This window comes from Monodon monoceros, unplaced genomic scaffold (assembly GCF_005190385.1).
Source record: "Monodon monoceros isolate NGI ecotype Baffin Bay Population unplaced genomic scaffold, NGI_Narwhal_1 Super_Scaffold_11, whole genome shotgun sequence".
Classification (NCBI taxonomy): domain Eukaryota; kingdom Metazoa; phylum Chordata; class Mammalia; order Artiodactyla; family Monodontidae; genus Monodon; species Monodon monoceros.
The window spans coordinates 48,735,532-48,748,151 of NW_021703767.1; the positions used below are offsets into that span (position 1 = coordinate 48,735,532).

General features: G+C 33.9%; 1 protein-coding gene across 23 annotated transcripts in view; it reads right to left on the minus strand.

Annotated features, from left to right (window-relative positions):
* SENP7 (SUMO specific peptidase 7) overlaps positions 1 to 12,620 on the minus strand; it is a 170,844-nt gene that overhangs the window by 6,097 nt on the left and 152,127 nt on the right. For 21 of the 23 annotated variants that reach the window (XM_029213805.1, XM_029213804.1, XM_029213818.1 and 18 more), the window contains 6 exons: positions 12,164 to 12,297; positions 10,635 to 10,751; positions 6,756 to 6,878; positions 2,642 to 2,734; positions 1,889 to 2,013; positions 512 to 564 (listed from right to left, as the gene is read on the minus strand). In XM_029213805.1, coding sequence (XP_029069638.1) covers positions 512 to 564; positions 1,889 to 2,013; positions 2,642 to 2,734; positions 6,756 to 6,878; positions 10,635 to 10,751; positions 12,164 to 12,297 — 645 coding nt within the window. Of the gene's footprint in view, positions 1 to 511; positions 565 to 684; positions 1,412 to 1,888; positions 2,014 to 2,641; positions 2,735 to 5,765; positions 5,832 to 6,755; positions 6,879 to 10,634; positions 10,752 to 12,163; positions 12,298 to 12,620 lie in introns of those variants that run through there. The other 2 variants (XM_029213815.1, XM_029213820.1) reach the window with 2 other exon arrangements.

Sequence of the window (12,620 nt, forward strand, 5' to 3'; positions counted from 1 at the left end):
GTCTACCTTAATCAATTAAGATACCAAATCTAGACCATGAGTATCAGTTTATAGGTCCATTTAAAGAAAAGTTAACAGTAACTATATTAGCCTCAGAAGTCGTATGGACTGACCATGAGTCTACTTTGAATGATTTATACCAACAATTTATAATAATAGAAAGTGGAATATAAAATATAGGTAATTAATTACTCTGAGTGCAAAAACTGATGACATAATGAAGAATAAAAGTACATTTTTCCATAGAAACTGAAAAAGTAGTCGACCAAGATGATCAGATAAACTATAAACAAACCTAGGGAGTTAAAGTAAGCTAAACAGATGCAAAAAGAATAATTTCTCTTGTTCTCTTTACTACCCCAATGAAATATTCCAAAGAATCATAAAACAGCATAATTTAATTATGGTACACCAATATCCATCATAGCCCACCTAGCTATGCCCTATTTTCCAGATAAAATTGTTATATTCATGAGTTTTCCTTCCTTCACATTTATAAAAACACACTTACTTGAGAATCTTCTGTACCCAAGGATAGTGCTGAAGAAGTATGCAGATCATTATCTAGTTGGAAATAACAAAACAGTTATGTGTGTTTATTTTGTGTCTAATACAAAGTATTTAGATAAGTTTAAATTGTAATTTGTATGCATAGTAGTAATTAAATGGAAAAAATACCTGGGAACTATTTAATTTTTTTTTTATGGTTAATGTTACAAAAAAATTCAATCGATGGATAAAACTGACAATGCTTAATTGGCTGTCATCACACAATACACACACCCCAGAGCCAAAACTTGAAATACCAGTTAGCTGGGGCCAGTTTCCTGTAAAAAGACAATCTTCATAGATTGCTTACTTATCAAAATCTCTGCTGTTTTAATGTGGAGGAGGGTTAATTTGCCTAGTAATAATTCTTCTAACATATGATCATAGAGTGTTGCATAAATACACTTTTGCAGCATAGGAGGATTAGACAAAATAGAAAGTAATCAGTTGCTTTATCAGTCTTTCTTTCTCCCCCACAAGAGATAGGTTTTGGCCAGTATTAACGGTAATGGCTATTATTAATTCTGCTTGCTGCTTAGGCTACAGCTATAAAATACAATTCGATTTTTTTTTCTCAAAGAAAGTAGGCTTATTTGCTTACTTAAGATTTGGGTTGTAACATAAGAAAAATCATGGAAGAATTATAAGAGACCCGCAATTACCTAGCCAAATTACTAGTGTCAAAAGGAATTGTGCTGATTTATATTAAGAAAAAGAAAAGGGCTTCCCTGGTGGCGCAGTGGTTGGGAGTCCGCCTGCCGATGCAGGGGACGCGGGTTCGTGCCCTGGTCCGGGAGGATCCCACGTGCCGCGGAGCGGCTGGGCCCGTGAGCCATGGCCGCCGAGCCTGCACGTCCGGAGCCTGTGCTCCGCAACGGGAGAGGCCACAGCAGTGAGAGGCCCGCGTACCACAAAAAAAAAAAAAAGAAAAAAGAAAAAAGAAAAAAGGGGAGATTTCAATCTATGCCTTGAATTCTTAGAAAGATTATTTTATAAAAGATTTATAAAGTAAGATTTATAAAATAGATTTATAAAAATAATTTATAAAAATATAAATATTTTATAAAAATAATTTATTTTAAAAGATTTATAAAAATAATCTTTTAGAAAGATTATTTTATAAAAACTGCTATGATAAAACTTGATATAACAGTAAAACCTGACAATTACATTTTGTTTATACATGAGTCAGGTATCTATCATGAAAATTTCAGACATTTCTTCTAATAAACTAAATGATAAGGAATAATTATACTATCCTTTAACTTCATATTGTTCTCTATAATCATTTTACTGTTGCCAACATTATTAAAAACACCATCCACATTAAGTTTATCACCTATTGTTTTGTTGTCATGTTGGGACTGCTGAGTCTGGGAGTGCTGGGATATAGTTTGTGGAAAATCTTCATACACAGCTTCTTCTAACCATGGAAAACAAATGACTGCAAGATACCAGTGAGACCTGTTGAAAAAGAAATATCTTAATAACACAAAATCTAAACAATGTAGAAGAATACGTTCTAGAACTATAGCTGAGAAGGTGGGTATAACAAACATCAATTTTGAAGAAGTCCACTGTAGTATCTGAACACGATTTCAAAACTAATTTAAAAAGCACTAAGACTTCTTAGGATAAAATCTGAGTAAGTCAAACTCATTTACTTTTATATAATTAGTGTTTCCTGTTGAGAATCTGCTTTAATAAACAAACAAAGAGACTTATAGCATCACCTTTTTTCTGTTAGTGCTTAAAGAGCTTGTTCTCTTAAATATTTGAAAATTTATCCTAAATGCTTTTGATTGTTTTGTTTAGAAAATCTTTTCTTGAGTCCCACCTCAAAATAAACTGAATGCCTAAGTCATTATAGTCTTGTGGGCATTTGTCATTTTTTTTCCCCACTATTTACAATATAAGTACCGTCAAACCAAAATCCAAGATAAACTCATTATTTTAGCTAGTTCTTTAGAAAAAAATTAAAAATAATACCTGGGTTTATCTACCCATACTTTTTACTGATTATTAATCTAAAAATGCACAAAGTATGTTTCTGTATTCTCCGATTTTTTTTTAAATAATCTGAAATACTCACGACTCATTTACAGGCACAAAGATGTAATCTTTATTAAAGATGTTTATGTGACGAGTCCATGTTCTTACTCTCTTATGTCTTCTCTGAGCCATTCTGGGAACAAAAAGATAGACATATTTGATAGATTAAAAATTTAAGATAAGGCTTTCAGGGGTCTTTTTTATACACTGAAAAATGCTAGCTTTAGTTTATTTAACCATCTTCTTCAGGGTACATAATATTTAACAGACTAGAAAATTATCTCATTTTATTAACTCCTGGCTGTTTTTAAATATGATCACTATTTATAAACAATAAAGTATGGATAAAAGAAAGGCAGCAATTCATAAAATGCTTTACAGATTCCAAAAGTGCCTCAGCAACTGAATATAAATAGCTATACCTATTTATTCTATTTAGTTCCACCTGGGCTGATATAAAATATTATCATTAAACCTTAACAGAATTGTCTAAATGTTATATCTGTGATAAGGGAGGTGTTAAAACTTAATGGAAGAGGAGGGATGAGGTATACAGTCTTAGATTTTTAAAGATGAGACTCATCTCCCTTTATTTCATTTATAAGAATATTATAGGACAATGAGTTAAGCATACCCATTATCCATCCTTTATTTCTTTGACAAATATTTATTAGGTTCCTAAGAACAAATAATGAAAATCACTCACACTGCCCTAAAAGGATTTACAAAATAATGAAGGCAGAAAAAGACTACAACAAATAATTAAAATATAAGTGTCATAAAGGATACAAAGGAATTATGGTGATGGCATCTAGGAAAAACATGAAGAAAAGGGTTGGGACACGTGAATAATAATTCCTTTTCTTTACCTCATTAGGGAAGTTAAAGAAGGAAGATATCAAACCAAGTTTGGATGTCAAAAAAGGTTCTAGGAAAGGGATAGCATTTCACAGTGGCATAAAGGAGATGGTGATATGTGACTTCTGGCTCAGTCCCACGAAGGACCTCTTTTTAGTCAGAAAATTAAACAAATCATCAAGTTCTTATACATTTACATACCAAGTAACACAGGAAACAGACATCTTTGCCCTATCCCTGTCCGTGTGAATATCTAACCAAACTCAAAGGAGTAGACATTGGGAGTAAGATGGGGCTAAAAGATGAGGTAGGAATTAGTCACTATGCAAAAGATTAACTTCATAAAATAATGAGTCATATGTTTACCAAATTTTCTTATTTCAAAATGACCCAACCATTACAATGATTATAAATTATTATTTTTACCTAGTGCAGAGTCTCTTAATTTGTTTTCCGTCTGAAAGATCTTAAGGATAGACACCTGGTTTTCTTTTGTCTTGTTATGTTGCTGTTTGATAGATTTCCTGACTATGCTAACCTTATTTGATTGGGAATACATTAGATATTGGATGGGGCAAGGATGACAGGAGAGAATACGGGGGCCGCAATATAATCGCTTATTCTCTGTTCCTAACTGCATGGAAAATCCTCAACTAATGTCTAACAGTTCTTTCCCCATTCAATAACATACATTATTATCTTTTATTATGAGTTCCTAGTATGTTCTAAGAACTGAGCAAAATGTACCAGGCATAGAGTAGAAAATAAGACAGATGAAGTCCCTGACCTCATGGAGCTTGTATTTTAGAATAAGAAACAGAAAATGAACAAACAAAAAAATGATTAGAGATCATGTTGTAAAATAAATTTAAAAGTGCCAGAAGAAGAAATTTCTGTCAGAAAACAGGAAAGAGCTTAAGCATATTTGAAAACTGAAAGGAGGTAGGCTGAGCTGAAGTGTTATAAATGAGGGGAGAGAATGCTGCGAGATGAGTTTAGGGACATGGACAGAAGCAGATCTTGCAGGATCTCATAAACCACAGTAATGACTTTGTGAATCATTTAGTCTGCTATTTCCTAACACTAGCAGTTTGAGCTTCCTGTAGGATTTACTGGCCATAAATTATGCTTTGTATCCCTTGTCACTTTGCTTCTGGGTTCTTTTTCTTTTTTAACCGATGTAGGGATTCTTTGTGTGAATACTAATTGTATACATATCAGGCTAAGCATTAGTATGAGTATTTGTGTGTGTGTATGTATGTGTTCATATGTATATGTGTATGTGTATATATAAATATATATTATGCATAAGATACATATAAGATCTATCTTACACTGGAAGATGCCACTCATCTAACTCAGTTCTGTATTATGTTTATATATGATCATTCATACAACATCTAAATTTTTTCTAATTTTTTTAATTAAAAAATTTTTTTTAATACAGCAGAATCTACCTTTTCATTTCCTCAGTTTCTACGTGGGTATGCCAAATGCATAATCTCCACACTGACTAGTAATCTTAAAACAAAATGTGGGATTAAGTGCATGGTGCCAACCATCTGTTTCTATACTCATAAAATAGAAGAGGAGGGCATCAGAAATGTTAAATATCAAATTTATTTAATAAATCTTCCCCTTCCATATATCCCTCTCCATTAACCCGGATTATCAGGAATATTTTCAGATTGTGATTTTCTCCTTAGTTGACCCTGGCAGGCCTTGTCTACCAGCACAAATTCCAAATCCATAAAGACACTCAAAATATAGATGACTACACATCTCAGTTTGTATAGGGCAGCCCCAGTATACATGGGTTGCCCAGCGTAGCTATTAATAAAGCCTCCTTTTATTCTCTCAAGTGTCCCAATTTAGGCCATAAATTATATAGTTGCAATACTAAAAACAACAGACAAAGCTTGAACTTTGAAACTGGAAAGCTATATCCAACTTTGGATAACTTATCTAACTTCTTTAAGCTTCAATTCATAACAATAATGGCATTATGTCATAAGACTACTGTAGAATCAAACAAAATAACTTTATGTTCACTGCCATGGCTCCAAGCAGGTACTCAATAAATGTTAATACTCTCTCTATTCCTATCCTCCTTCTCCAACAATACAACAAATTCAGACAGTTTACCCATTTAATCATCTTCTTACTTGCTTATTATTCCTATTATTTTAAAGGGATGAAACAGCTCTCACAGCCATTTTTTCAAAGGCAGTCCAGTATAACAAAAACATCTCTGGATTAGAGGTTAAAAGATAAAGATTTAAGTACCAACCAGTTCTGTCACTTACCAGAGTTCTGCCAATCTTTATTGGCCTGCTTCCTCATCTGAAAAATGCCTTACATACCTAAAAGCACTGTTATGGGAAGAAATAATGTACAAAAATGTACCTTGTAAAGTGGTAGACAAATGCTTACATTAACTTTTTTAAAAATAAAAACTCTTAATTTTACCATGGGCCTACCATATAGATTATCACACGAATTGTTAGGGGCAGGGAGAGGGGTGAAGTGGCTCCAGGCTCACAACTATCTAAGTTACTGCTAAGATACAAGAATTACTCCTTCCTCCTTTTTGCCTAGCCCCATCCACTGCTCTGTAGGTTTTAGAATTAATCAAAAAAATACCTGGACAGAAATTCAGCTGAATTGTGGGAACATGGTATTTTTATAATGTTACATCAGTTTAATTAAATAGTAGTATGTTAGTGAGGGTCCAACCAGGAAAACATAAACCTCCCTATATATTTAAGACAGATAAAATGTAATGCAAATAATTGGCTACAGTGGTGACAGAAAAAGCGCAGTGCCACAAAAGGCAATCAGTGAGGCAACCAGAGCTTAGCATAGTAGGACAATGCTACACCCTTATGTTGAAGGGCAAAGTGAAGAAGTAGTACCTCCAAATGGAAGCTAGAGCTCTATCAGGTCTGTCCAGTGAAAGAAGGACCCACAGAGGAACTAGAACCACTACCAGAATAACTGCCCAAGGCAAAGAGGGTAAGGAAGAAACATCCTGACTTCTTCTTTCCTTGCCTCCCAACCTCCAGTATCCCCCACAAAACATGCAATTGGAAATGCAACCTGTAAGAGTCAGCCTCCCTGTGATAGGGAACAGAACAGTGGAAGGGTAAGAAATGCCTCTCAGAGCAAACAGGCCCAACACCTGCAAAAGTGGTAATACTGCTCACTCTAGGAAAGTGTAAGAAGTTATTTCACTAAGTCCATCAAAATAGCATGTTTTCCTCTTAAAACTTAAGTACACTGAAAGACTGACTTACGAAAGATTTGGATTATCTTCTGTTAAATTATTTTCCTTTCTTGTCAAGCATTTGTAGAAAAAGCTACTAAAAATGTGACTTCGTTCAACAAGTTCATCTGACACCTTCTCCAATATAAGATACCTGCAAAGTAACACCACAAAAGTAAATTATTTTTAGATTTTATCTGGTCTTCCTCCAATTATCTGTGTTCAGAAAATCTTCATTTTTATGTCCTATTAGAGTCAAAGCAATCTTGCAATTTGCTCTAATTTCAGCTTTTTTTTGTTCTTTAGTTACCTCACCTTCTATCAAGATCAATAAAGCAGAAATTTTCCACATATTCATTTACTTAACAAATATTTCTCAAATTCCTAATATGTGCCAAGCACCATATTTATACTAGCAACATAAAATGAGAGGGGGCAAAAAAAATTCCTGCTCCCGTAGAGCTTACAATCCAGAAGAGTGACGGTACAAGGACATATTAATCAAATAATCATGCAATCAAATACAAAACTGAAACCATGACGCTCCTAAATAAATCTAGAGAAATTTTAATAACTCTGAGACATGACTAACCTCTAAATCCTTAGTCCATTTCTTTACTAAAAGAATTCTTCAACACAAGTTTATAATTCAATCACTTAGTGATTAAACCTCTCATAATTAGAGAACTCTACTATTGTTAATAGTTTATAAAGGTCCAAAAATGATCTTGGAATTGCTTTTTTAAAAAAACATAAAAGACAAACACAACTTGAATTTTTTTTAATGTGGTTATGTGGAGGGTATACTATGTGGAAGGCGACACACAGAATGCTTTTGGTGTGCTGCTTAAGTATTCTTTGCCTTAATCTGAATAGCGATAACATGGGTACACACATATGTGAACATTCATGAGCTATACACTTAAAATTTGTGCACTTTCTTATTTGAAAGTTATTCATCAATATTAAAAATAAATAGAAAGTAGTTTAAAAAATAAAGTAGAATCCCCTCTGAAAAGAAGTCAAAGAGTCAGAGATACAGGCAGGTTCAGTGAAAAGGAAGTATAGAAAAATACTCTTAGAACTGAATTTGAAATAAAATTATATTAGTTAATTCCAATAAAACATATCAAAATTAACATCAAAGATGATCCAATTCATCTCACAAAATATAAATTTGACACTATTTAGGAATACAAAAATAAGTAAGACATAAGATGCTCAACCTTTAGAAGGAAAATAATCATAATGCTACCCAATAACTTTAAAATAAGGCAAAATATTATATGAACCATAAAAGAGATACAAATAAGGTATTATGAGAGTTAATAATATCTGTTTAAAACCAGGAAAAGTTTTCAAGAAGATAACCCTTGTGAGGAAGCTTGATAGAGGAATAAAATTTCAACAGGTTAAGATAAAAAGAATATTCCACAAAGCAAGAGTAACACGGCATTAAGGCAAAAGAGTGAATAAGGATGGGCTTTGTTTAGTAAGTTGTTTATAATTCAGTTTTGCTGGACTATGTAATAGGTTCAGGGTTATAAGTAGATGGCAGAAAAGACAAATTAGTGTCATATTATCAAGACACTCAAATGCCTGACTGTGTTTGAACTCATTTTGACAGGTAGTAAGAAATTAATAAAAGTTTCTAGTGAGAATTGCATTCATGGAGTAAAGAATAATAATGGTGGTAATAATATACTTAACAGATAGGAAAACAGAGACAAAGGATATAAGGAGACTGTTTTAAAAGAATAATAATTTAGGTAAGATAAGTAGTACTAAAAAGATCATGATGACAGAAGAAAGACAATAAACAAATTTGAGAGACTGAATCTACTACTCAGGCAACTGAGTATGTAGAGAAGGAAGGGAGGGTGAAGAGTCAATGATAATGAAAACTTTACTCCCAGCCAAGATGGAATAATAGGGATCAGACTTACACTCCTATTTGAAACAAGCAAAAAATCAGACAAAACACATGAAACAATAGTTTTTAAAACACTGGACATCAGGCAACAAAGAACAGTGACCCTTGAGAAACGGTGAGCTCCGTAATTGCCTCAGCTTACTGCCTTGATAAGTTTCCAGGCTGCAGCACAGAAGGGAATAACCCAGGTGGAACATGGCAGATTCCCTGAGTTGAGGAGATGCTGAGAGTCAGGAGAGACTAAGGCAGCGAGAGTTTGCAGATCAGAATACTGGAAAAGAAAAAGCACTATAGACAGAGAACTCCAGACATCTGCAGAGTCCTCCTCAAGAATTTAGCAGAATATTGATTACTGCATGTACGTAAGGAAAATACCTAAGACTGGGGAAAGAACTATCTGAAAAAAGTAGAGGGAATGGTACCCAGCATTCACGCAGGTTGTGGGAATACTGCCTGCTGCTACCAGCCAGGCTGGAAAACCTCATAATTCATGAAGCACTGAGTAGAGTATTCAGAAGGGTCTTTCCTCAATAGTGGGGATTAATTTGTTGGGCTCGCTTAACAAACCTTAAAAAGCAAGATCCTTAAAAGCATCAAACTGTTTCCAAATAATCTGTCTCAAAACACAATTCAAGAATATTTATAGGAATATACCAGCACCCAGTAAAAAAATCACCAGACATGCAAAGAAGAAGAAAAAAAAAAATACCACTCATAATGAAGAGAAGAATCAGTCAATTGAAACCAATCCAGAACTGACAAGGACACTAGAATAAGTAGAAAAAGACATTAAAACAGTTGTTATATAATAATTATATTCCATATGTTCAAAAAATTAGAGACATGAAAGATATAAAAAAGACCCAAACAGAACTTCTAGAGATTAAATCTACAACGTCCAAGATGAAGAGTAGATAATAACGTGAGATTTTTGAGCCTATCCTTAGTAGAATAAAGATAGCACTCTTAGTAAAACAATAGGGCTGAAATAATATGATAATAATAAATTGATTTGGGAAGGGTCAGTGAAATAATTAGGAGACATCTTGAAATGTTAGAAATGTAGGTACAGGGATAGAGTACAAAATGAGGGCTAGAGACAAATTACCACTGCATGAAAGTTTCTTTCTTACACATTCCTTCAGCTTGGCTATATAAAAAGTTGAAAACTATTTTTAATGGAATAGTAATATGGATTTTTAAAATGACAGCTAACTTTTACAGCACTTAAAGACACAATAGAGAACTACAGAGTTGTTTCTTTCTGGTTCCCAAAGTGATCTGTAATTATATAAGTACCTCCTTCACTATAATAATACTATAGTCCAAGAAGTATCAGTCAGGGACTTCCCTGGTGGCGCAGTGGTTAAGAATCTGCCTGCCAGTGCAAGGGACATGGGTTTGAGCCCCGGTCCGGGAAGATCCCACATGCCATGGAGCAACTAAGCCCATGCGCCACAACTACTGAGCCTGTGTTCTAGAGCCTGTGAGCCACAACTCCTAAGCCTGCGTGCCACAACTACTAAGCCTGCGTGCCACAACTACTGAAGCCAATGCGCCTAGACCCCGTGCTCTGCAACAAGAGAAGCCACCTCAATGAGAAGCCCGCACACTGCAACGAAGAGTAGCCCCCTCTCGCCGCAACTAGAGAAAGCCCACGTGCAGCAACGAAGACCCAACACAGCCAAAAATAAATAAATAAAATCTAAAAAGAAGTATCAATCAATAGCAAGCAAAAACAAAAACAAATAAAACAAAACAACAGTAACTCTTCTGAAGTATATAGTATCTATGGGATGTAAAGGAATGAAACTGAATTAGTCAACACCAGAAAACTTTGGTAGACAAAAATTTTCAAATCTGAAAATTTGGCAGGTTATTTTTAGCTAGAGTTAAAATACTTCAGAGATAAAGATATTCAATATTCACATCAAAACCTGTAAAACAAATGACAAGATCATTTATCATTGTACTTACTTAAGGTAGAAATCAATGATTACATCATTAAGAAACTCTCCTTCTTCTAAGCACTCCAGATCTTCATTAGTTACTCCTAAGCCCCCTTTAGTAGGTGGTGGAGGATATACAATCAACCTTAAAAAGTAAAAATAAAATTAAAATATACTAATATTGAAAACTCTAGTGTCAAAGGGATTTGTTACATAGGAAAATAACAGGGCAGTAGTATTCAATAACTAAAATGTGTAGGGTAAAAAAATATTTGACATGATACAAGCAATTATATTTTCCTTCCTTTGTTTTCACAAGCTACTAACAGTACTCTCATTGAGTATCTTTTCATTTCCAATCCTTCCCATGTGGGCTAGTCTCAGTATTTGTCTAATCAAGGGGTTATCTCACAGTCAATTACAATACCGTTGAGGATGTCTCTCTTCTGTACAATTTTTAACTTTCAACGAACTGAAGTAATAAACCATAGAAGATTCTCCTACACTCCAGTTTCCAATGCTAAGTTTCAATCCCCAAGACTAAAAGAGTCAACGGTCAAAAACAATGCTCTCCTACTGGTGGCTAGTCTACACCAGCAGCTGGACAATGAAGAATTACCATGGGAGCTTAGGAGGCAAGTTTCCCATAAAAAAGTGCTACGATGCATAACTTAAAGAGAACATAAAGGATATAAATAATTAGAGCACAACCAGAAAGAAATGGAAAACAAAATGACAACTAATTAGGCATTTTTCCTTTGGCACCCTCTCTTAAAGCTCAGACATAAGAGCAGTTGTGAGTTCTGACTATAATCTTGGAACAGACAGGGTGGTACTCATCGCACAAACATAGTCAATAATAAAGGTATAATATGTACTTGTTGAACTAGAAAGATTCAAGAAGATAAGAATCATCTGCAGTTGATTTAATCTTGGTAACCATGGCACCTAAATGAAATAACACAGGAAAATTTTAAGTGCTAAAATGAAAGTTACTATTTTATTGGCTATTTCCCTATCCTGTGCTTTCCTTTTTTTTTTTCTTTTTTTTAACAGAGAAAAGGAATCTTGAAGAGGAATAGAAATCACTCTCAAGTGCACAGACTCCCTTATGCTGCCTTACCACCATGAGAAGACATATAAAAGACGAAATACGAACAAAGAAGTACTTCTGAAAGGGAAGTTCTGATAAAGTACCCTAAATTGAGGCACACATTAATAAGCAATTTCACTTTTCCTATTATATATTCAGATACGGAATATATAATCTTAAAAACCATACTCTTCTATTCAAATATTTTCAATAAATGCTTTAATCTTACCACATTTGACATCTTGGCTACCATTTCTGTCTTATTAACATAAAACTAAATGAAATGGCATTGCTTGTTTTCTTAATAATTTTTTAAACTTTTTAATAATTATTTCTATTATTAACTGTCAGCAAGAAAGTAAAACTCAAAACATTTAAAAAGGAAAAGTACTTAAAATCAGCAATGTGAATGAAAACTACTAATTTGCCCACCTATTACAAATGGGATATGACACAGTACATACTTCTGAACAGGTCCAGTGGGCCTGACTTCTCGCCATTCTTCATCTGGATTCGATGTAATAGAAAGTGAGTAGCAACCACTACTTTGCTTCTGCAGTAAGGTGTAAGTAGGCTTGGCTGTATCTGTATTTGAGGGCTGACAGAAAATGGCAAAGAAAAAGGTCTTATACGTGCACAAACACGTATTAACTCTCAAAAGGACAAAGTCAAAAGTTAGACTGGTAAGAGAAAATGTGACTAAAAGAAATATTGATACATACCAATGAGTTATATATATACTCTTAGAATTTCTATAAAGATATAACTAAATCAAAATAATACTTTGGATCAAAAGATACTATACAATGATCAAAGTTTAACCTGAAGTGTTACTTACAGGTCTGGCTTTATAATTAACTTAGGAATCTGAAAACAGTATTCATTTTGTTCAAAATGAACAAAAGAGGTGATAAATAGTAG